The sequence below is a fragment of the Aptenodytes patagonicus genome, chromosome 2 (assembly GCF_965638725.1).
Source record: "Aptenodytes patagonicus chromosome 2, bAptPat1.pri.cur, whole genome shotgun sequence".
Lineage (NCBI taxonomy): Eukaryota > Metazoa > Chordata > Aves > Sphenisciformes > Spheniscidae > Aptenodytes > Aptenodytes patagonicus.
In genome coordinates, this window is record NC_134950.1 from 59,450,714 (window position 1) to 59,470,417 (window position 19,704).

Sequence of the window (19,704 nt, forward strand, 5' to 3'; positions counted from 1 at the left end):
CCCTTTTGCGCACCAAAACCTTGCTGCGGAACAAGGTGGCAAGTTTGTCCTTGTGGTAAGATGGCTGGCAAAAATAGAAACAAGTACCTCTGCAACATTTCTTCTAAAGAGGGGAAAAAAAACAGCAGCCAGTAAGTGACAGCTTTTTCATTTGAACATCTGCAAGCCTATCATTCTTCTAACCCCATTTCTTTTAAGGCTGCAATTAGACACTCAGTTGTCCTTTCTCTCAGAAGGCAGCCTCTCCCCTTCCTTCACCTTGTTAAATACTTTCCCAGCAGTAGTCAAGAATAGAAATAAACAAACGTGTGCAGGTTCGAAGTTCCTGGGCCAGTGAGCCAAGACTTCTGCTCTCACAAGGCAGCCCTCAATAAAACCTGACAAAGCTCTGGTTTTGGAACTGCTCTCCCTTGATCCCCTTTGCCTAGTCATCAAGTTAGCCTGACACAAAATTTAGAGGGAAGTCATTTAAAAAAGCGTCAAGAGAAGTAAGTCAGCATTTTGATTAGAAGAGTCCACTGTGCGATGAGAGCCGAAGTGCATTTGGGCCCTCTATACCCCACGGGGTAAAACAAGTTAGTTGCGTATTTGATAGTTATCTGTGGCAGCAGCAGGTAAAATAACAAAGCACGTGCACGTTTCCAGTAGTCGTGCACCTTGCACTTCCTCGCAATTCGAAGGGGACAAAAATAATGAAAACACCAATCACAGCAGAAGGTAGAAGGCATGAACGGCTGAAAGCCGTGTCCAAAGAGGTAGCGAGTGGTACGAACAGGCTCCGTTCCTGCGTTCAACAACAGGGCTTAGTGCAGTGGTTTCGGCCAGACCTTGATCTCTCATGGCAAACGCTCCTGGTCTCACAGCTGCACCAACTTGAAAATGAAAGCTGAATCAAGTTGTGATGTTGTTTGCTCCTCCAGCACAGGCTAGGCACAATGCTAATCATCTAACGGAAGTAAAATATTTAGACAGACCAGGCTCTGGTGATTTAGCCTATCTCAAGGCGGTGTCAAGCATGTATTCAGGTCAAGTAACAGCATTAAGTACTCCCCTGATTCAGCCTCACGTTCAAGTTAAGCACAACTCTGAACGTACTTGCTGCTTCCGTGAATGAGCCTCGAAACCACGTTAAGATTCCAGGTTGCTGCTTATTTTAGCAAAAATAGCCTTAGTGGGCCTAGATTTCCCCCCCTTCCATGCTTTACCTTCAGTAGCCGTATGATTTGTACAAAAACCCATTACAAAAATATGCAAAGTACAAGTTACATATAAACCCTCACCACATCCTGGTTTAGACAGTCATACTGAATACAGCTTCTTGGTGAATTAAGGTTTATCTGAACCTGTCAGAGAACATCAGCGAGTGCGGAGTTTGGATCAGCTCTGTTACAGAAGGTACGGGGCTGGAAACCCTGCTGAGTCCATTAGAACTCCTTTAAGCAGCGTTCCAGCTCACCCTTTTCTAATCCAGCTGTTCAGGGCGTGTCAGGGAGAACGCTGACAGGAGATGGGAGATGTGAAGTAAAATATTATTCATACAACACACTGTGATGACACAATCCAAAACCCATTTAATTAAAGACACCGTTCACTTTGTGTGCTTTGCACTTGGCCCTCGCTCAGCACCCGTTGGTTATATATGGCCGTGGGTAGTGAGACATCAGATTTCCCATTTTTCCCCCCTTTAAAGCATCAGCAAGAAACCCCCTTCCCTCCACAAAGTAGCTCTGAACACTCTGTGCGTAGTTTATGGCAAACATCAGGATTACCAAACCAACCGGGCAGATGAATAAAATAATATTCTTAGTGGCGTATTACAAAAGAAAGGTGCCAGAGTTCCTCCTAGCTCAAACTACAATACGGAGCATTAATGAAAACATTTGCATAAAGCACATTCTAATCATTTTGCCGTTTTCCAGTTAAGACAGGAGATCAGGAAACCTTAAGGCGAAAGCTTTCTTTTTCTGCAAAACAGGCTCTTAACAGTTTCTCCCTAACACAATGCGCACACAACAGCATATTGTCAATTTAAAAAAATATTTAATGCTGCCAAAAAGTATAAAAATACAATAAGAATGGCAGTACAAAACAAAATATTTCCTAATTTATTTCTTTTACATCTTTCTACATTAATACAGGCATTATAAAAACACAAGACGGCAAATTATTTTGTTTTGCAAAGTAGCACGCTGCTGGTGGTCTTCATCTCCTCGCTGCAGTTTACGCTGTAAACAGATAACTGAGGCCTTCTTGGTACTTAACAGACCTCACTTTTTGCTCCCGAAGAGAGGTTCATGTCTCGCTTTGCATGGCAATAATTTGCAGTTTATAGCTGCAGAATATTCACAAGTCTTGAAGGCTTAGGTGTCAGTCAGTCTCGGCCTGCGACATACAATGCAGAAGAAAAGTCACCGATTCAGTACACAGTACGGGGGGGTGGGGGTGGGGGGAGAGAAAGAAAAAGAAGTAAGAGCAGACAGCGGGTTTGCGACTCACTACAAACACCAAACAGCTCCTCATGCATTCCCTGTAGCAACTACCAACTACTGTTTGCCTGTAGCAAGCGCTCCTGGAAAGCCGTTGCTTTGTCAGAAGTATTTCCACATTACGGTGTAAGGCACACGCTTGCTGGAGAGCTTCACCTCTAGGTCTCAGCCCAGCAAACCGCTTACTCGCGCGCTTAAGCGCAAGCACTGCTGAAGTCTCCTTGGGCCTCAGTGGGACTACAGAAGGCTGCACCTCAAAGCACTAACGTCACCTCTCACGGCTTTGTAGGCCAATGCCAATGCCGGCACAGCGGCATGGGAATGAGTGTTTCTAGGCAAAGGTTTCTTGCAGTGAGGAAGACGTCCCAACACTGGACATTTTGCTCTTGGGGAAGGTAAGGCTCTACCCCGAGGAACACAGAACAAGACCTCGGTGGTTACAGCACCAAACATCCAAGCTACTACAAGCAAAACGCTTCTAAGTTCTGCAAGCACTACGCTGATTCATAAAGGGGTTTTCTTTGATCAGTTAAGACACGTTAAAAAAAATTCTTCCAAGTATTTATCCTTCCAATTTAAATAAAGACTCAGACAGAGATGCAATTTTGAACACATTTATTTTTCGTACATAAAAATGAAAGGCTGACCTAAAACTTTTGGGGAAAACAAGAAAGCCCAGGAAGACTACTGTTGCGTTACGTCAACTTTGCAAATTTCGTCCTCCGACTTAAGCCACTTGGCCATGCAGAAGACTTCCCCTTTTGCCATCGTTAATTTAGTTTCTTGTGCAGTCCTCAAGCGTCTCAGGTTTAACCATAATGCCAAACAGCAACCTAAATAATTTGGTTAACGTTCATTAAACGTAACGCTAGCCAGGCTTTTTAATTGCCTGCACAATCCAATCGCGCATGCATGCATACACATTTACACCTCTTCCCTTTTCAGTGGGATATAAACTGATGTCAAGTAAACCGTTTTACTCAAGGTTTAACAGAATAAGCTAAGTTTCACTTGCAACATCATACTTCCATAAAATAAATCTGCCGTTTTTTTCAAATCGCTATTTCATGCTGAATTCAATTATTTTACTCGATACATTTCAAGAGAAAAAGTACAGCTGTACCGTCACTCTAGGTGGACTGTCCCTGCACCAAGAACATAAACAGGAAACCTAAAGGACTAATTCCAACTTTGCAGCGCTTGTTAGTGATTTTTTTTTTTTAATAACAACATGCATGATTTGTACAGAAGTGCTCATCTGCAAGTCAAACATTGTTTAATCAAATCCGAAAGAAGTCCACTACGCATCAAGTACTTCGACTGATGTATTTCCAGAACAGAGGGAAAAACCCAACACAGTAACACTTCGAATCGAGTGCAACAGCATTTTAGAAGCAGCCACAGGACCAGCCAGCAGCTTGCCAGAAATCGGGGCGGGGGGGGAGGCAGGAGAGGGGTCAGAAGGCACGTCCTTCATGTTTACTCTTTCTTTAAGCATTTCCTACGACAGAGGTCACGGGGAGTGACAGTTCTTCATTTTGGCCCGTATTTGTTCCTATTTAACATCCAAGTTGTGCAAAACTGCTGCGAGTATAAATCCTACAGAATAACAAAGTGTCACAAGGGCTCAGTCTGCAGAAAAGAAAACAAGCCTCCCCCAGATTCTGGTTTTGAAGGATTACTGACAGACCAGAAAGAAGAGTTTTGTCCAAATTATCTCCTGGAATGTACTAAGGGATCTGATGTTTAATTTCCCTTCTACGCCCACACTGTCATGGACAATTCACTGTACAAAATAGTTTTGTCCAAGACTTGTATTAGATCGTGGTACTTAAATTATTAACAGTTAAGACTCTCAGGATACTTACAATCATGGAACTAAACCGAATTTTTACAGATCAACTGTTGAATGTGCAAGTCCTGCTTTATTGCATCAAGAAGGTAACAGAGTGAGAGATGACATAAGACGGCCCCCTCCTGCCCCGCCCCACCCAGAAAAGAGGAACGCCTGCTCAGGATCGAGGGAACAAAAAAGCCAGGATTTAGGAGACGGAGTCAGGAAAAAAAATTCAAGTGACAACTTGATGAGACACAGTCAGAGCTCAGCGTCTGTAGGATACTGGTGGCCCAGGAAATCCTTCTCATGCAAACAGAAAGGCGAGAAATGACAGTATGATTTCAGTGAAGGTTTCGCCTGCACTTTTTCCTTAGCTGCTTTTCAGTATTTAGAATAAAATCTGGAATATTTCTGTTATAATTTATATTTAATTACATTCCATGTGTTTTTCCATAACCAAAATATCTTTTAAGGCACATACACTTACACCTACTATCAGTTATAGCCGATACCAAAAAACCTGTCTTCCCAATTTAAAGAAAGAAAAAAGAATCTTTTGCCAAGCCTCTTCTTGGCTGAAAGAATTACTGTGGTTGTAACAATTATGAAACGTCTTAAAATACGTAAGCTGCCTGCCTATACTGCGTCACAGCAATCAGTAAGTCATTTTGCTATTAGAGCTGCATAGTTGGTCCATAATGCCACAGGACAAATTATCTTGTTTTACTGACATGCAATTTCCTAAATTCAGAACTGTATGTTCTAAGAACTACACGTGTTTTCCTTATCTGGACCCTTAAGCATTTGTTTACTATATAAACAGCGTAGTCCAAAATAGCATTGGCAATTGCGAAATGAGACTTTCAAAGAGTAAACTCAACTTAGCTTCGCGTAGTAAATGTCAGACTATTTGGGCCCCATGCCTGGTATGTTACTACTAAGCTTGAACGTACTGGAAATCTTTCAAGTTAATTCCTTTGGATAAGGAGCAAAGTAATTATCTAGCTCTTTTAGTATTTTTCAGCAGTAAATCCAGGAAGCGCTTTACAAAAGGAAGGGGGGGAGGGAAAAAAAGACCACCACCCCCTCCCCCCCCAAACCCCGTATCCAACAGAAAACAACCAAGCTAGGAAAACAGAGGGAGAAAACACGACTTCTCTGAAGTCACCCAACAAGGCAATGCTTGAATAAATAAAACCCAGGTTTCAAAGTGCAGTCCAATACTACAAATTATTAGGTCTCAACTTGAATGACAGCAAGCTACATACAGCCACACACAATCTCTGTATTCAAAGAGAATTTAAAGGACAGAAAGTGATTTGTGTTGAATTACTATTTAGAAAGTGTTACCGTCCAACTAACGGAAAGGGAGTGGCTCAATAATTCTGAAGTGACTGTAGCACAGGTATGCCCAAAATATTAATTATTAAGCGTTTTAAGTCATGCCTCTTCAATACCGTGCTGGGGAACCCGAAAAGCAGTTCTCGACTTTGTGAAGTTACGGAAGTGGCTCATGCAGCTGAGCACGCTGGGTACGGGAGAGTACTACCAGCATTTGTTTTCTATTACGACCACCCGTGGAAGTCCAACTACAGCTTCCTTTGATGTGCTTTCTACACCTATTACTGGTGAATGAATTTTATTCTTTCTAGCAATTAAAATCTGTAGACACACAAAACATTATGTTTCACATTTAATGGAATGTCAGAATTTTAACAATGGTGGCCTTCAAACAGTAGTTGAAGTCTGAATACATGAATCAACGTAACAGTATGCTTTTCAGTGGGGGCTAAGTTCTCAAAAGCCTTAAAAAAAAAAAATCAAATTTCCAAGCCTTACTTAAATAATGAAAACTACAAAAAAATAAATAAGGAATGCAAATTAACAGAGTAGAAATTGGTAAGTGCTTCATCAGACCCCTAGCTGCTCATGATGAATTTGAGAGTCAAAATATGGGGAATGGTTGCACTATTATTTTCATGCACATATTATAATTACATTTAGTTTCAAAATCAAATTCTTTTTGGTCAGAAATTTGTACAAACTGAGCTTTTAAAAGTACAGTGAACTACAAAAAGATTAAATATGCAATTATAAAATATATTTATCCTAGGCCATAAGAATATAAAATGTTTATGTTCATGTCACTAGTACATTACACATTACACACATTTAAGGGTAACTTCTTCGCATTAATAATGTAAATGATACAAAACTGTTTATTGCTTATGTCAGGCGTGTAAATTTAAATCCAGACAGCCTTCAGTAGCTAAACCTCTGTGGTTCAAGGTTTGCTTAAGATCTGGTAGAACACCACTTTAAAAAGTGTATAAACAGTTGGAGCATGTTTGTATCTGCTTATATAAAGAAAAAAAAACATCAACTCTGTTGGGGGGCAGCAGTTCATTTTTGTAAGTACCTGCAGTGGAAAGTCCTGAGATGTTGACATGGGATCAAGTTTACATCACTTCTCTATGGTATGGAACGGTCTGTACCCATTCCAGCTGTAAGGAGTTTACTGCTTAAAGTCACACCCCTAGTCATTAACTTGCAGCAAAATCAGCTGCTGGAGCAGACAGGCTTACTGTTTACTTACAAGGAATGTTCTTGAAAATACATTTTCCAGCAACAATAAGCACCAACTAAAATCAGTGTACCAAACCCAATCTTAGTGAGAATAGGTTTCCAATATAACCACCTTTTTCTTTTTCTTTCAGTCTCATTTAGCTTCTGCTTCATCTGCTGCAGCTTCTGTGCTGTATTAGCTTTTCTATCCTCTCGCAGTCTTTTTCGGACAGTACTTAAAGAAAAAAAAAAGAAGAAAAAAAAAGGTAAATCTTAAATTGTAGAACAGGAAAAAAGGCTATTAAAATATTAAAACAAACCTCTTCCCAACACACTCCCAATAGTTAACCAACCCACCAGTAGCGTAATGGCAGCAATATATAAAATCTAAACCAAGCAATCTTGATTCTGTTTTAACAACCTCGATGTGGACAGTTTCAGGTCAGTGAAGCCCCATGAAGCAAGTAAATGACGTACGTAAAGATGTAAGTGGGGCTTGACCTACATGTTCAACAGGGATCAGAATTACCTTAATTATCCGAGCGTAGTCCTTCACCCCCGTCAGTGCCCCATTCAGTGGCTAAGACTTTTTGCACGGAGGCTGCTTTTATATGCAATGTCAGGTACTACGTGCAAACATTCATAGTGTTTAAGCGTACGCCTCCACTGCAGAGTTCACACTAGCCTCACTGATATATTGATCCTAACCTACTCATGTCTGCATACAGATTTAATGATGCTCCTCTTAGGCTGTAAACCAAATCTTGATCAAGGAGACAGGCTAAAAATCAGTTGTGTGTTGTTACACTATCAGGGCCGCCTTGTAATTCTTGTCTCCAAAAGTATCCTCACAATCTCTAAGAAAGCGTTACTCCGACACAAAAAAAACACGCTTTGACTGTCCGAGTCCTAGCACACAAACACCACACTCGCACCCATGCCCCACCTCCTGCTCGTGAGGGGCTCCTTCAAACATCTGAGATGACAGAATTGCTGTCATTCTCTCTCAAAACACTCAAAGACATGGAAAGATAAACTCATCACGGCATTCAGTAAGCCATCTGTTATTTCAGAATTGCAATCTATCTACATTGAACTGCTGCATCTCGTTTCAGACTGCAAGCCTTTGGGACAGACACTGCCTCCTCCTGTGCGCTGCACGGATCGGCACAACCCAGTCTGGTTTCTGGGTCTCTGGCTATGGGATCCACACGCTACCCCCGGTGGGCAGGCCCAAGTGACACAGTGCCTCAAGGCACAGCAATTCGGATGGTAATTCCCAATACAGCGGCTCACAGCTGAGGCATTGCTACTCATGAGACAGAGAAACTTGAAAGAGAAAGACAAATTCACATGCCACAGCTAAACCACAGAAATCTATTCACCGTGGTGGATTTAACATGAACAGAGGGTAACATATGGCTTCAATGATACAATTGCAATCATCATATAGAAAGCAGTAGGTGATAAAAGCTCTGTGCTTCTTAAGTATCATGTATTTTTCCAAACAGAAGTTAGCAATGTATTTAAAAATCAGTACTGAATTATTTTGGGCACTTTTAGGACCTAATTCACGCTGCACAACAGAGTTCACAGACAGTCTGTAGGAAAAGGCTTTCAAGCATGAGGTTTAGCCGCTTGCTAAAACACAGACATGTGTTTTTCTTTTCTTGACCTTTAAATAATAAAGGCTTATTACAAGGAATAATTGAAGTTGTATTTAAAAAAAAAAAAAAAAATCAAATACCACCTCTCCTTTCCCTCTACTGAAGAAAGATCTTGAAGGTTTCTTATGATAAGAAAAGCATACAGTAATTCAGCCTCTCAAACTGTTTCTTCCTTTTGCCTACCTTTCAATGTTTCCATCTGTGATATCTTGAACTTTGGTGGACAGGTCAGTATTTATTTTCTCCATTTGATCTTTATTCTCCAGGCCTATGCTGTTCCCATTGTACTTCTCTGTGGTTATTTTGGTTTGGTATGGAGGAGACTGCTCAGAACTTGGTGCTTGGTCCTCCTTAGAGAGCTCCTTCCACCGTTTCTGCAAACAAAGAGAACATATTTCAAACATTCCCGTAACACTGAAAGCCCTCTTTGCCCAAGATGTCTTGTCACAGAAAAGTCACAGAAGCAGATTAAAGGAACTGCTAGATCAAGGAAAAAAAAAACCAAAAGCAATTGCTAGATGAAGAAGTAAGGTTAGATGAAGATGCATCTTCTCCAGCAATGAACCCTTTTTATATTTCCCCAGGATGATGCTACTGTGAAGGTATGAGGCCACTAACTTGGTCCACAGTAGCTCCACAATGAGAAAGCAACTTGTCTTGTATAGTCCTGCACTGTTCAGCACTTTCCATCTCCCTCTACTCTCCACAGGCCTACGCTGTGCTGTTATTTATCATGGCTCCAAAACACAGTAGGACCAAGAGCTGCCTAAAAAGAGAGAACTAGAGAAATTTGCAACCCCAATGGAAAAAAGAGGAAAAAAAAAAAAAATCTATGCCAAAGTTGTGGTCTACTATTTCACCTCTGGGCTAATGGACCACTAGACCTACTGCATCATGAAACAGATATTCACCTTGTTTTGAGAAGTAATCTGAAATGAGATGGAAGAAAAAATAAAGGATCAGAACTAAGACTGGTTTGCTAGATCTCTGTCCTAATGGGTAACTGTCCTAATGATGACTAGTCTGAAGGCTTTCTTGCAACAAAATTTCATGCAGAAAAAAAAACCTAGAAGGGTAACAGGAAGGAAAAGAATCGCCCCTAAAAAACAATCAGTTCTTTTCTCACACAAATCAGCCAGCCTGTAAAGAGACAGAATACCTTGGGGGAAAAAAAATCAGTTACTTCCATATGTCCGTGATAAGAAAGATGAACTGAAAATTGACTCTTCACAAAACAAGTGTTAGATGATCATCTGTTGAATGATTTCAAGACTGCTGGTCTAAACTAAATATCAGACTTGGAGATTGATGTCAAAAAACCCAGCTACTTATAAATTAACTGCTGGCAGAATCAGCTTTAACAATAAACTGACTCCTCCATCGCAGAGGAGCTTCCAGTATAGACCTGAAATTCACAAAGGGAGTCTTCATGCACAAGAGGCATCACCCTCAGAGGTTTTCTTTGTTTTGTCTTAAACAAACAAAAAAACAAAAAGGAAACAGCCACTAACAAATAGAAATCCACTTAGCAGCTCCATCCTAACTGTCACAGAAAAAGGCGTTTTGGAAGACATAGTTGCGTCCATGAGAGACTTGCTGGCTAAGATAAATACTGATTCCATCTGGAGTGATAAGCCACACAGGAAGAACTGAAATCAGAGACGATTTTATTACTCTTGTCAAACAGAAGGAATTTCCCACCAAGAATTCTATTTTAAACATGTACTAACAATCGCTTAAATGGCTGGTAATTTTAAGTTTAAGTATCTACGACAAGACTATGTGAATGGCAGGACTAGTAAAATAACGTACAACTTGGAGCAGACAGACAAGGAGGGCTGTGTTGCTAAACTACCTTTGCCATTTTGCGATAGTACCTGCAGCTTTACAAAAAAGAACAACAAAAATGTATTTCAGGAACTGAAGTACTACACTGCATCTTGTGAAATTATGTCTGGAAGAAACAAAGAAGTGATGAAGTTTGATTTAAGAAACACAATTGTCCTTAAAATTACAGCTAAAATGCCTGTGTAGGGGCACTAAGACTTAGGGCCTGTACTGCCTCTTGGAATGAATGGACACAACAGAAAGGCAGGTTAAGATGTTCAGTTGACAGAATCAGGTGAACGTCAGATACAGTTTTTGGATTCACAAGTTTCAGTACAAAATTATCATAGAATCATTAAGGTTGGAAAAGACCTCTAAGATCATCGAGTCCAACCGTCGACCCAACACCACCATGCCCACTAAACCATGTCCCTAAGTGCCTCATCTACTCCTCTTTTAAATACCTCCAGGGATGGGGACTCCACCACTTCCCTGGGCAGCCTGGTCCAATGTTTAACCACTCTGTCAGTAAAGACATTTTTTCTCACGTCCAATCTAAACCTCCCCTGGCGCAACTTGAGGCCATTTCCTCTCGTCCTATCGCTAGTTACTTGGGAGAAGAGACCAACACCCACCTCGCTACAACCTCCTTTCAGGTAGTTGTAGAGAGCGATGAGGTCTCCCCTCAGCCTCCTTTTCTCCAGGCTAAACAACCCCAGTTCCCTCAGCCGTTCCTCGTAAGACTTGTTCTCCAGACCCTTCACCAGCCTCGTTGCCCTTCTCTGGACACGCTCCAGCACCTCGACGTCCTTCTTGTAGTGAGGGGCCCAAGAATTACAAAATTCTTGTTCTCTGTCTGCAAAACACATCTACGGATCTAAGGAATTCAACCTTCTTTGTCCTTTCAAAGCCACAAGTTTGTTTTCCAGAGACCACTCATTTCAACAGATTTTTCTGAAAGACTGATTGTAAGTTATTCTACTATGTTGTTGAAGCAATATTAACTTATCTTTATTACGAAGGAATTTTATAGAAATGAAAACTTCAATCTTGTTCCACCTCACCCATTTTATATAGTGCAGTGCTGTAGTACAATTAGGAAGCAGGTAATTGTTTCAGCTACAGCACCATGCAGCAGCACACCAACCACACGCCTCTGCAGGGCTTCAGGGCAACCTAGGTGAGTGTATGATCCTTCCTTTCAGTCACAGGTGGAAATCCCAAAGGTGCTAAATGAGGGGAAGAGACTCCTCACTCCCCCCGAATACAACTGTTGCAGTTGCAGCCACTAGCTGTAAGCAAGTAAAGGTTCAAGTGTTCGTTGTGTTTGATCGCACAGTTTACTGATTTCCGAAATCCATGGAGATTTCAGAGATGAACATTTGGGTATTGTTATATTAGAGAAGTGTTCAATAACTTCATGCCCTCCCATCACCAGCAGAGAGAAGTAAACACCTCTCATGCTCTGGACAGTACAACCGTTCCCTATGGGGGGCAGGCGGGGCAGGGAATGATCTAGCTGACCTTGAAAGGAGAAATACTCCTGTTAAGTACTGCCAATTGATTTTCTGCACACAGCCCTGAGGCCTAAAGGGAAAAGCACCTGGACAACTGCCTGCACTGCAGAAAACACTGGTCTAGGAAAGATCCTATGAACAATCGTAACAAGAAAAAGAAAAAAACAAATGAGAAGTCTGCCTTCTTATGCATTCTCTTAGTATGAAGAAATAACACACTTAATAACTGATAAGCAGTATTCTGAGTTGACAATGCTCCCTTGTGTCCAGAAACAAGAAATCCTGTGATCTAGATGGGTGAGTGTGAGAACCAGGGCGGCTCACAGTTAGGAGCGTGGCTTTTTAAAAAACAAAGCAGAAAAATTATTAGAGAGAAGAATACCCTCATACCACCAGAAACAGCTTCCAGAAAATAAAGAGGCTAAACTGCTGTTAGTGTTAGGATGAATCATGCAGCCTTCTAGGCATATGGCACAGGTGTCAGACTAGTGGCACACTACCTAGGTGTCGATTAGTAGTTGTGCAAAATTATTTATTTACATAGCAAGTCAAGAAATATTTGTCAAAGAGAAGAATCTGACAACTACCAGAACCACAGAAAAGAGGAAACGCGTTTTAGTTTATCTGCTTCATTCATGATTTTAAGAGATCAACAAAATGAAAAAGCCCTAGCATATGAAAGCAGAATTAAGTCTGTTTCGCAGCCTCTCCTCCCAGTCCTCCCTCCCACCTAGCCCCAGCCATTTAAAATAGCTGTAGCTACTGTTACATCTGCAAGCCACACTGATAAAATAGCATGATTTGATAAGCTGTTTACCCCAAAACTCATTATATTCAGCCAGATTCTACTAACCGTAACACAAATTTTAAAGGGGGGTGGGGGTGGGAAAGCAACTTTACTGATAAACCTGATCTGTAGCATCAGGCAACTTTATTGTTAGGAAGATATATAGCAAAGACCAAGGAATCCTAAAAAGATCCTTGCTATCTTTTCAAAGTGATACTGGGCATTACTTTTGCCTTTCAGTATTGAAGATAGATCTATTTAACCTTTTTTTTTTTAAACATTAGTACAGACAAGTTATTTTTATATTTTATCTAGCAGGGGACAAACACATAGGATAAAAAGTTTAGCTGATAGAAGGCGTTGATCAGATACCCTCTAGAGTATCTAGGCATCTACTGAAAAAGGCAAATTATTTAAATTCCCACAAAGTTACATGCTTTGAAATAATTTGGAGGTCATTTTTAACTACTGTTAGCAGTCTACTGTTTATGTTTAAATACACAGAGCTAAACATTTACCTGGATAGTTGAATCTCCCATTATAAATTTTGCTCCTTCTATTACAGCCATATATGAAAATCTTAGTTGATCAGGAGTCTGAATAAGTCCCATTCGATATTTTCTCATATCCAGTAATACCTTCTTAATATCTACAGAAAATGGGTCTTTTTTCTCCATCTGCAAAGAAAGTTACATCGAAAGCGTCATTGCTACTGATGAGAGACAACGTATAAAAAATAACAAGTAAAAATGAGTCATAAAATTCAATCTAAAAATTAATTTCTTCATATTATGTTTCCATTAGTTATATACAAAATTAACATCTCAAATGATTTCTAAATTGTTTTTACAGGAAAAAAGTTAACCATCTAATGAAAGCTTATTATGAACAAGTCAATGATCATGTATTAACCAAATAAATCAGTACCCTAATATCAAGTCTTAAAATTAAGAAATTTAGATATGTTTGATTTTATTCAGGCATGTATTTGTACTTTGAAATAGGACTATAAGAATCAGAACCATAAAGCAGTATTTTCTACCGCTCCTGAACGGAACAGCAATTTGGAATGACTGAATGTGGCAGAAGTTTCCTTATTTAAAGCAGAATCCCTAATCCAAGCAATGCACACACTTGTCCCCACATTACATTCATGGGGTGTTTTTAACCACGTATCTGCACTTCTTGCAATGTTCACTTTAATTCACCTAATATTAACGTATATTTGCATCAAAATATACACCTATGTTTTTCAAAATGCAGAAGAAAAACTGAAGAAAAAAATAAAAAAATAAATTGAGAGGACCTAACCAAGCCAGAAGATAAGTGTCTTACAATTTAAATGACATCCTATTTCACCTCACTCTGTGCTGTACTTCTCACTATTACCAAGCACAGCCAAAGACAAAAAGTCTGTGTCTGGACTTGAAAATCCAACAAAAATTTTAAGAGCTTTTAAATATTATTTAACATTTAAAGTTCACTCAAGTCATGAGCAATTATAGATGATGCAGTTCACCGAGTAAGCAAAAAACCTACTCATTCATGTGGTACTGCAACTGGCTACCAAGCCCCACCTCCCAGAGGGCTGCACAGCTAGGGAAATTCTGCACCATGCTCCATTACACACTGCAGGAGATCCAGGGGCATGGCCGAGTTCTCATCCTAGTTCAGATAGCAATTTTCCGCAACCTTAAGAAAAGGGGCCTGTCAGACCTGTAAGATATTCCATGTTTAGGGATAAAGACTTATATATTCAGTTGTCTTAATATATATTCACAAGCCTAACTGTAAGCTCAGATAAAAAAAAAAATCTCAATCTTTTCTAAGCACACCTTTTATAAAAGGAAAAGAATGCTTACTATTTACTTTTCAGGAAGCTTTGAAAATGTGTAAAGTACTTCAAGATGGATTTGTAAATGTATTTCAAGAGTTGTGTTTTTAAACCATCAAAATAGGTGAAGGAAAAAAAAAGTATGATGTCTTAATGTCCTGGTTTTGGCAGGGATAGAGTTAATTTCCTTCCTAATAGCTGGTACAGTGTTTTGGATTTAGGATGAGAACAAAGTTGATAACGCACTGATGTTTTAGTTGTTGCTAGGTAATGCTTACACTAGCCAAGGACTTTTTAGTTTTCCATGCTCTACTGACTGAGAAGGCTGGAGGTACACAAGAAGCTGGGAGGGGGCACAGCCAGGACAGCTGACCCAAACTGGCCAAAGGGACATTCCATACCATGTGACGTCATGCTCAGTACATAAACTGGGGAAAGCTGGCCGGGGGGGGCCGCTGCTCGGGGACTGGCTGGGCATCGGTCGGCGGGTGGTGAGCGATTGTACTGTGCATCACTTGCTTTGTGTATTATTATTATCATATTATTATCATTTTATTTCAATTATTAAACTGTTTTTATCTCAACCCACGACTTTTTCTCACTTGTGCTCTTCCAGTTCTCTCCCCCATCCCACCGGGTGGGGGGGAGTGAGTGAGCGGCTGCGTGGTACTTAGTTGCCGACTGAGATTAAACCACGACACTTAAAGTTTTCACTGGCATGTTATTAACTTAAACGCTTTTAAAGCCCTCTGACCAAAAAGCCCATATTGGGAAGACAGGCAGGGTGTCAGGAGAAGGAAAGGGGTGACCAAACACTTACCAGAACAAGACAAGTGTCTACTAATGAAAACGTGCCGGAACGTCCTATCCCTGCACTGCAGTGAACTACTGCAGGTCCATGTTCAGGACTTAGTGAACCAGACTCTCTGACTTTAAACAGGAAGTTCAAGAATGAAGCTGGGGATTCAGGAACTCCAAAGTCTGGCCATGTAGTATAATGAAAATGAAAGATCATCCTGGACTCACCACTCTAGAAGTAAAAACAAATAAACAATACAACTAGAAAGTATTCTACTTTTGTTTAGTTAGCACACATTTCCCCAGTCTAAATCAATAGCTATTTTCTATTTTAAACCTCCCATTTAGACAAACAAACCAATAACCTGCTTCAAGTTGGATGACAACCAACAGCGCAACCTGAAGCGGTTTTTCATCCAAGTTGGTAGTTCTCCCCTTTGCAATTATTACCATACACATTTTTTTTCTTCTTCTCCTCAAACTTCCAATATTGTATTTGGTTTGCTTTACTACTTGCCCCAAATATTCTTCTTTTTCTACCATTAATGCAGCTTAATGGCTGACAGCAGTTATTAGACTGCTACCATTAACAGGACTGGAAAAAATAGCCGTCAGCATTGTAAGCACTCTCCACTCTTGCTCAGAGCAAGTTTTAATATCAAGAGGCATTGGCATCTCCTTTATACTAACCACACCACTGAGAGGAACAGAAAGCTTTATGGAAAAGGCCTAGAAGAACCCATATAGCAGGATGTCTAGCAGGACTCCTACTGGATGTATTCATTCTTTGTAAGTAAGAAAGAAGGATTTCAAAACCATGCAGTTGTTTTAGAACCATGCAGCTCCTCTCCTAACATGACCAACTAACTGCAAGTATTGAAATGACAGCAGAAAGTATGTATATATCTGAAAAGCTCCGATGACAAATTTGCATTGTATCTTTATGGAACTCACTTCAGACCTGCTGTTAAATGCTACTCCTTGCTTCCCTTCTTTTCTTGCTACAATGATTTTGAGACAACTTGATCACTGATTTAGCTCAGGAATTTTAGAAAGGTTCAGTTATTTTTATCCTCCCTCCATTTTATCTTATTTTCCACATAGATTGAAACCTACATAAACCTCCACAAAGTTGGAACACAAGATTTAAAATATCAGTGTATTCCAGAAAAGCTGTTTTTCCTTTTTCAGCAACAGTAAAATATAGCTATGAGATTAAAATAAATTCTACTGTTCATCTCCTGCTCAGTCTGTTTCAACTTCTTATGAGGGACAACTTATGAAACTCCTTTGTGAAACTAAAATAATCCAATTCATGGTTACCACAGTAACAAAAATACTCTCCCATTTTGTCTTGCGTCTTCAGCGCCTGATACTGCAAGACTGCCAATACTTTCACAGAAAACAGTGGATATTAACATGACTCAAGTCACTCTCAAATGCACAGTTTTCTTCCAGGAGTATTTTGTCTTTTGGCTAAGAGCTCAGCCAGGACAACAGAGTCTGATCCATCATATTGGGAAAATGAGTACACAGTAAGATTTCAAAAGGAAAAAAAAAATCTACCAAGGCCTAAATTGTATAAATACACTGGGATTTCCCTTTCTTATTTGTCTGAAGCAAAGCATTAAAAAAAGTTTTCATTTTCAACTGAGACCTTACCAGTCTTCTGTACCTAGTTTTTCAACTAGTGAGTTAATTCACTAATCAACTGAAAGGACCCATTTGTTTAAAAATCATGAAGGAGATACATTTTTATAAGAAATCTGGAAATTATAGAATTTTAAAGCAGATAACACTCTTAAGCAATTTCCTCTATTTCTAAGAAAAATAACTCATCAATTTACAAAAAAACCTAAGAGGAAAACTGGACAGATGAGCTAAATGCACATACTAGGTAAAGCAAAGGTTAAAGTTGTTTCTTGTGAATCTAGATGATCCTTTGAAGTGGTAACTGATACTTTCTGCCTCCCCCTCAAGATTCTTAAATAGCATTCCAGATGAAAGCCTCCCTTATACCTCAAGAAGGCAAAAATGTCCTTATCTATAGAAAACAAAGGTGATCTGTGGGTTGGTTGTTTGTTTTTTCCAAATCCCATACTGTAACAAGCACTAGCATCCTCCTCCTTAAAAAAAAAAAAAAAAAAAAAATCAGTAGTGCTTCAAGCACATGGCCAAGTGTCACCCTGCTCATACACTAATCTGAAAATAGGTATTTCTAAAGGAAAGATTTAACAGTGCTGTTGTACATCTCATTCAGCTCTAACTCACAGAATTACTTTTTTTCTCCCACCCCATATTGTACGACGGCTTTATCCATCCCACAATTTTCCATCACTTCAGCTCATTTTAAAAATACCAAGTCTCTTCATCTTTCTCCATGAGTCCCGTTTCAGAGCACCAGAACTGGCTGGTCTTCTTTGAACTTGCAGTTTCTAATCGTACAGCCAAACCCCATTTGAATATTTCAAACCTCCCACATTTTCTCTCTTAAACAGAATGGCTCTTTCAAGTGGTGCTTGGCAGTCAAGCTGTACAGCTGAAATACTGTCTTTGTGTGAATACCCGTACCACCCCTTCTTCAAGAACTCTCCCTGTCACTGAGCCATGCACCACAGCTATCACTTACGTGAAGTGATGCAGGACTATAATGAGAAAAGGTTTGGCTTGCTAAAGATCCACAACTGCTGATGGACAAAAATTCAATTTTAAAGAACAACTAATTTTATTAAAAGTGTTATCATGAAACTAGATATTCTTTTAAAGAAAAAAAGCTGGACTTCAAGACTTAGGCAGTAATACAAAATTTTATGTATGTTATACACAGGGAACACACTTCTGCATGATAACTGAAAACCAGCTTATTCTATGGTAACCACAACATATTCTTCCAAGATTTATTCCCTAAGACTAGCTACCGAAAAAAAAAATTAAAAAAATCCTTGGATAATCATGGAACAACTTTCAAACAAACAACTTTTCAAGAAAATGAGTCAAACCATTCTAGCGCAAGTTTCACAAACTACTGAGTTAAGCTTTCAGTAAATAACCAACATAGCTAAAACTGATAAACTCAGAAAGTTACCACCACCCTGCACAGTTCTCCACTGACTGCTGGCAACACTAAGAGCATAATCAAAGGATGATCAAACCACAAGCCATGCTCGAGGTTACAAGCAGACATCCATACAAGGACTTGAGCAGAAAAATAATATAATGCCATTAGACTAACTTTCATCAAAACAAGCCTTGTCATAACCTTTTTACAATGACTATCCAATCACTCAAAAGGGTAAAAAATCTTAGAATAACTTTAGGCTGTTCAGTCACCTGAGAGTATGAACGTGAATAAAATACTACCAAAATGCTCAAAGGAATTTGATGCCTTCAGTGTCAAGTAAAACAGGTGAAGACAGAAAAATGCTGGTCTGTCAAATTTCACACACTCCTTATAAAAGCCTTCATTTCATAGTTTAAGGGCTGCTGAAATAGTCTAACATATGAAGGCGTAAAATACACCTACAACCTCATAGTGGTCCTGTATTTAACGATCATGCCTTAAGTGCATTAAAAACTAATTTGATCATATAAAAATGAGAAGGCATGCTGTAAAGGCAATATTCTAAGCACTGAAATTCAGAATCTTAAATCAACTTTTACCACAACCTCTTCTATTTGTTCATTCTAATGCTTGGCAAAATGGTTTTCAAAATGTACATAAAAATGGCAATGAGTATAATGGGGCCAAATAATCCTCACAGACACTGTTTTTTTTTTTTTAATAACTAGTGCATATCCTGTAAGTCAACATGGTAATAGCTATGCACATTGAATTTGCAAAACACTTGACATTCAAGTGAGTCTGGGTTCTCCTTTCCTGTTAGACACCAACACCTTCCCTAACACCTCGGTCTTATTTCTGTGGTCATGAAGACCAAAATTAATCCCTGTTGCAGTTTGTCAAAGTGATATGAGGACACCTCACAGGTTTAAAAGCAAATGTTTGCCGTGTTTCAGAAATCCCTTCAAAACACTATAGGAATTACATGCACATACATATACAAAGATACCACAAGATCCCAGAACATCACCTGCCATTAGATTGCTCGCCTCCACAAAGTATCTTCCCAGTACATTTTAATTTTGGACATTGGAAACTAGCAGCAAAGCAAATCTTACCTTCTTCCCGTTCATCCACAGGATCAGACAGTGAGGGCCACTAAGCAGTCTTGCGTCACCTTAATCTGACAGCAATGGCCACACGGAGGCTTGGTATTAAGTTGAAAATCCATTTTGCTAATGGGTTTTTCCAAATATTTGCTATTTGCAGAGGACTCAAGTTTCCACTTGGGGTTTATTAATGGACCTTACTCTAAAGTATCATAC

General features: G+C 39.6%; 1 protein-coding gene across 5 annotated transcripts in view; it reads right to left on the minus strand.

Moving 5' to 3' along the window:
- Nucleotides 1-2,076: 2,076 nt before the first annotated feature.
- PTPN2 (protein tyrosine phosphatase non-receptor type 2) overlaps nucleotides 2,077-19,704 on the minus strand; it is a 34,324-nt gene continuing 16,696 nt past the window's right edge. For 3 of the 5 annotated variants that reach the window (XM_076330025.1, XM_076330030.1, XM_076330028.1), the window contains 4 exons: nucleotides 15,341-15,550; nucleotides 13,205-13,363; nucleotides 8,739-8,929; nucleotides 3,087-7,123 (listed from right to left, as the gene is read on the minus strand). In XM_076330025.1, the coding sequence (XP_076186140.1) occupies nucleotides 6,916-7,123; nucleotides 8,739-8,929; nucleotides 13,205-13,363; nucleotides 15,341-15,550 (768 nt within the window). In that variant the 3' untranslated portion in view covers nucleotides 3,087-6,915. Of the gene's footprint in view, nucleotides 2,383-3,086; nucleotides 7,124-8,738; nucleotides 8,930-13,204; nucleotides 13,364-15,340; nucleotides 15,551-19,704 lie in introns of those variants that run through there. The other 2 variants (XM_076330027.1, XM_076330026.1) reach the window with 1 other exon arrangement.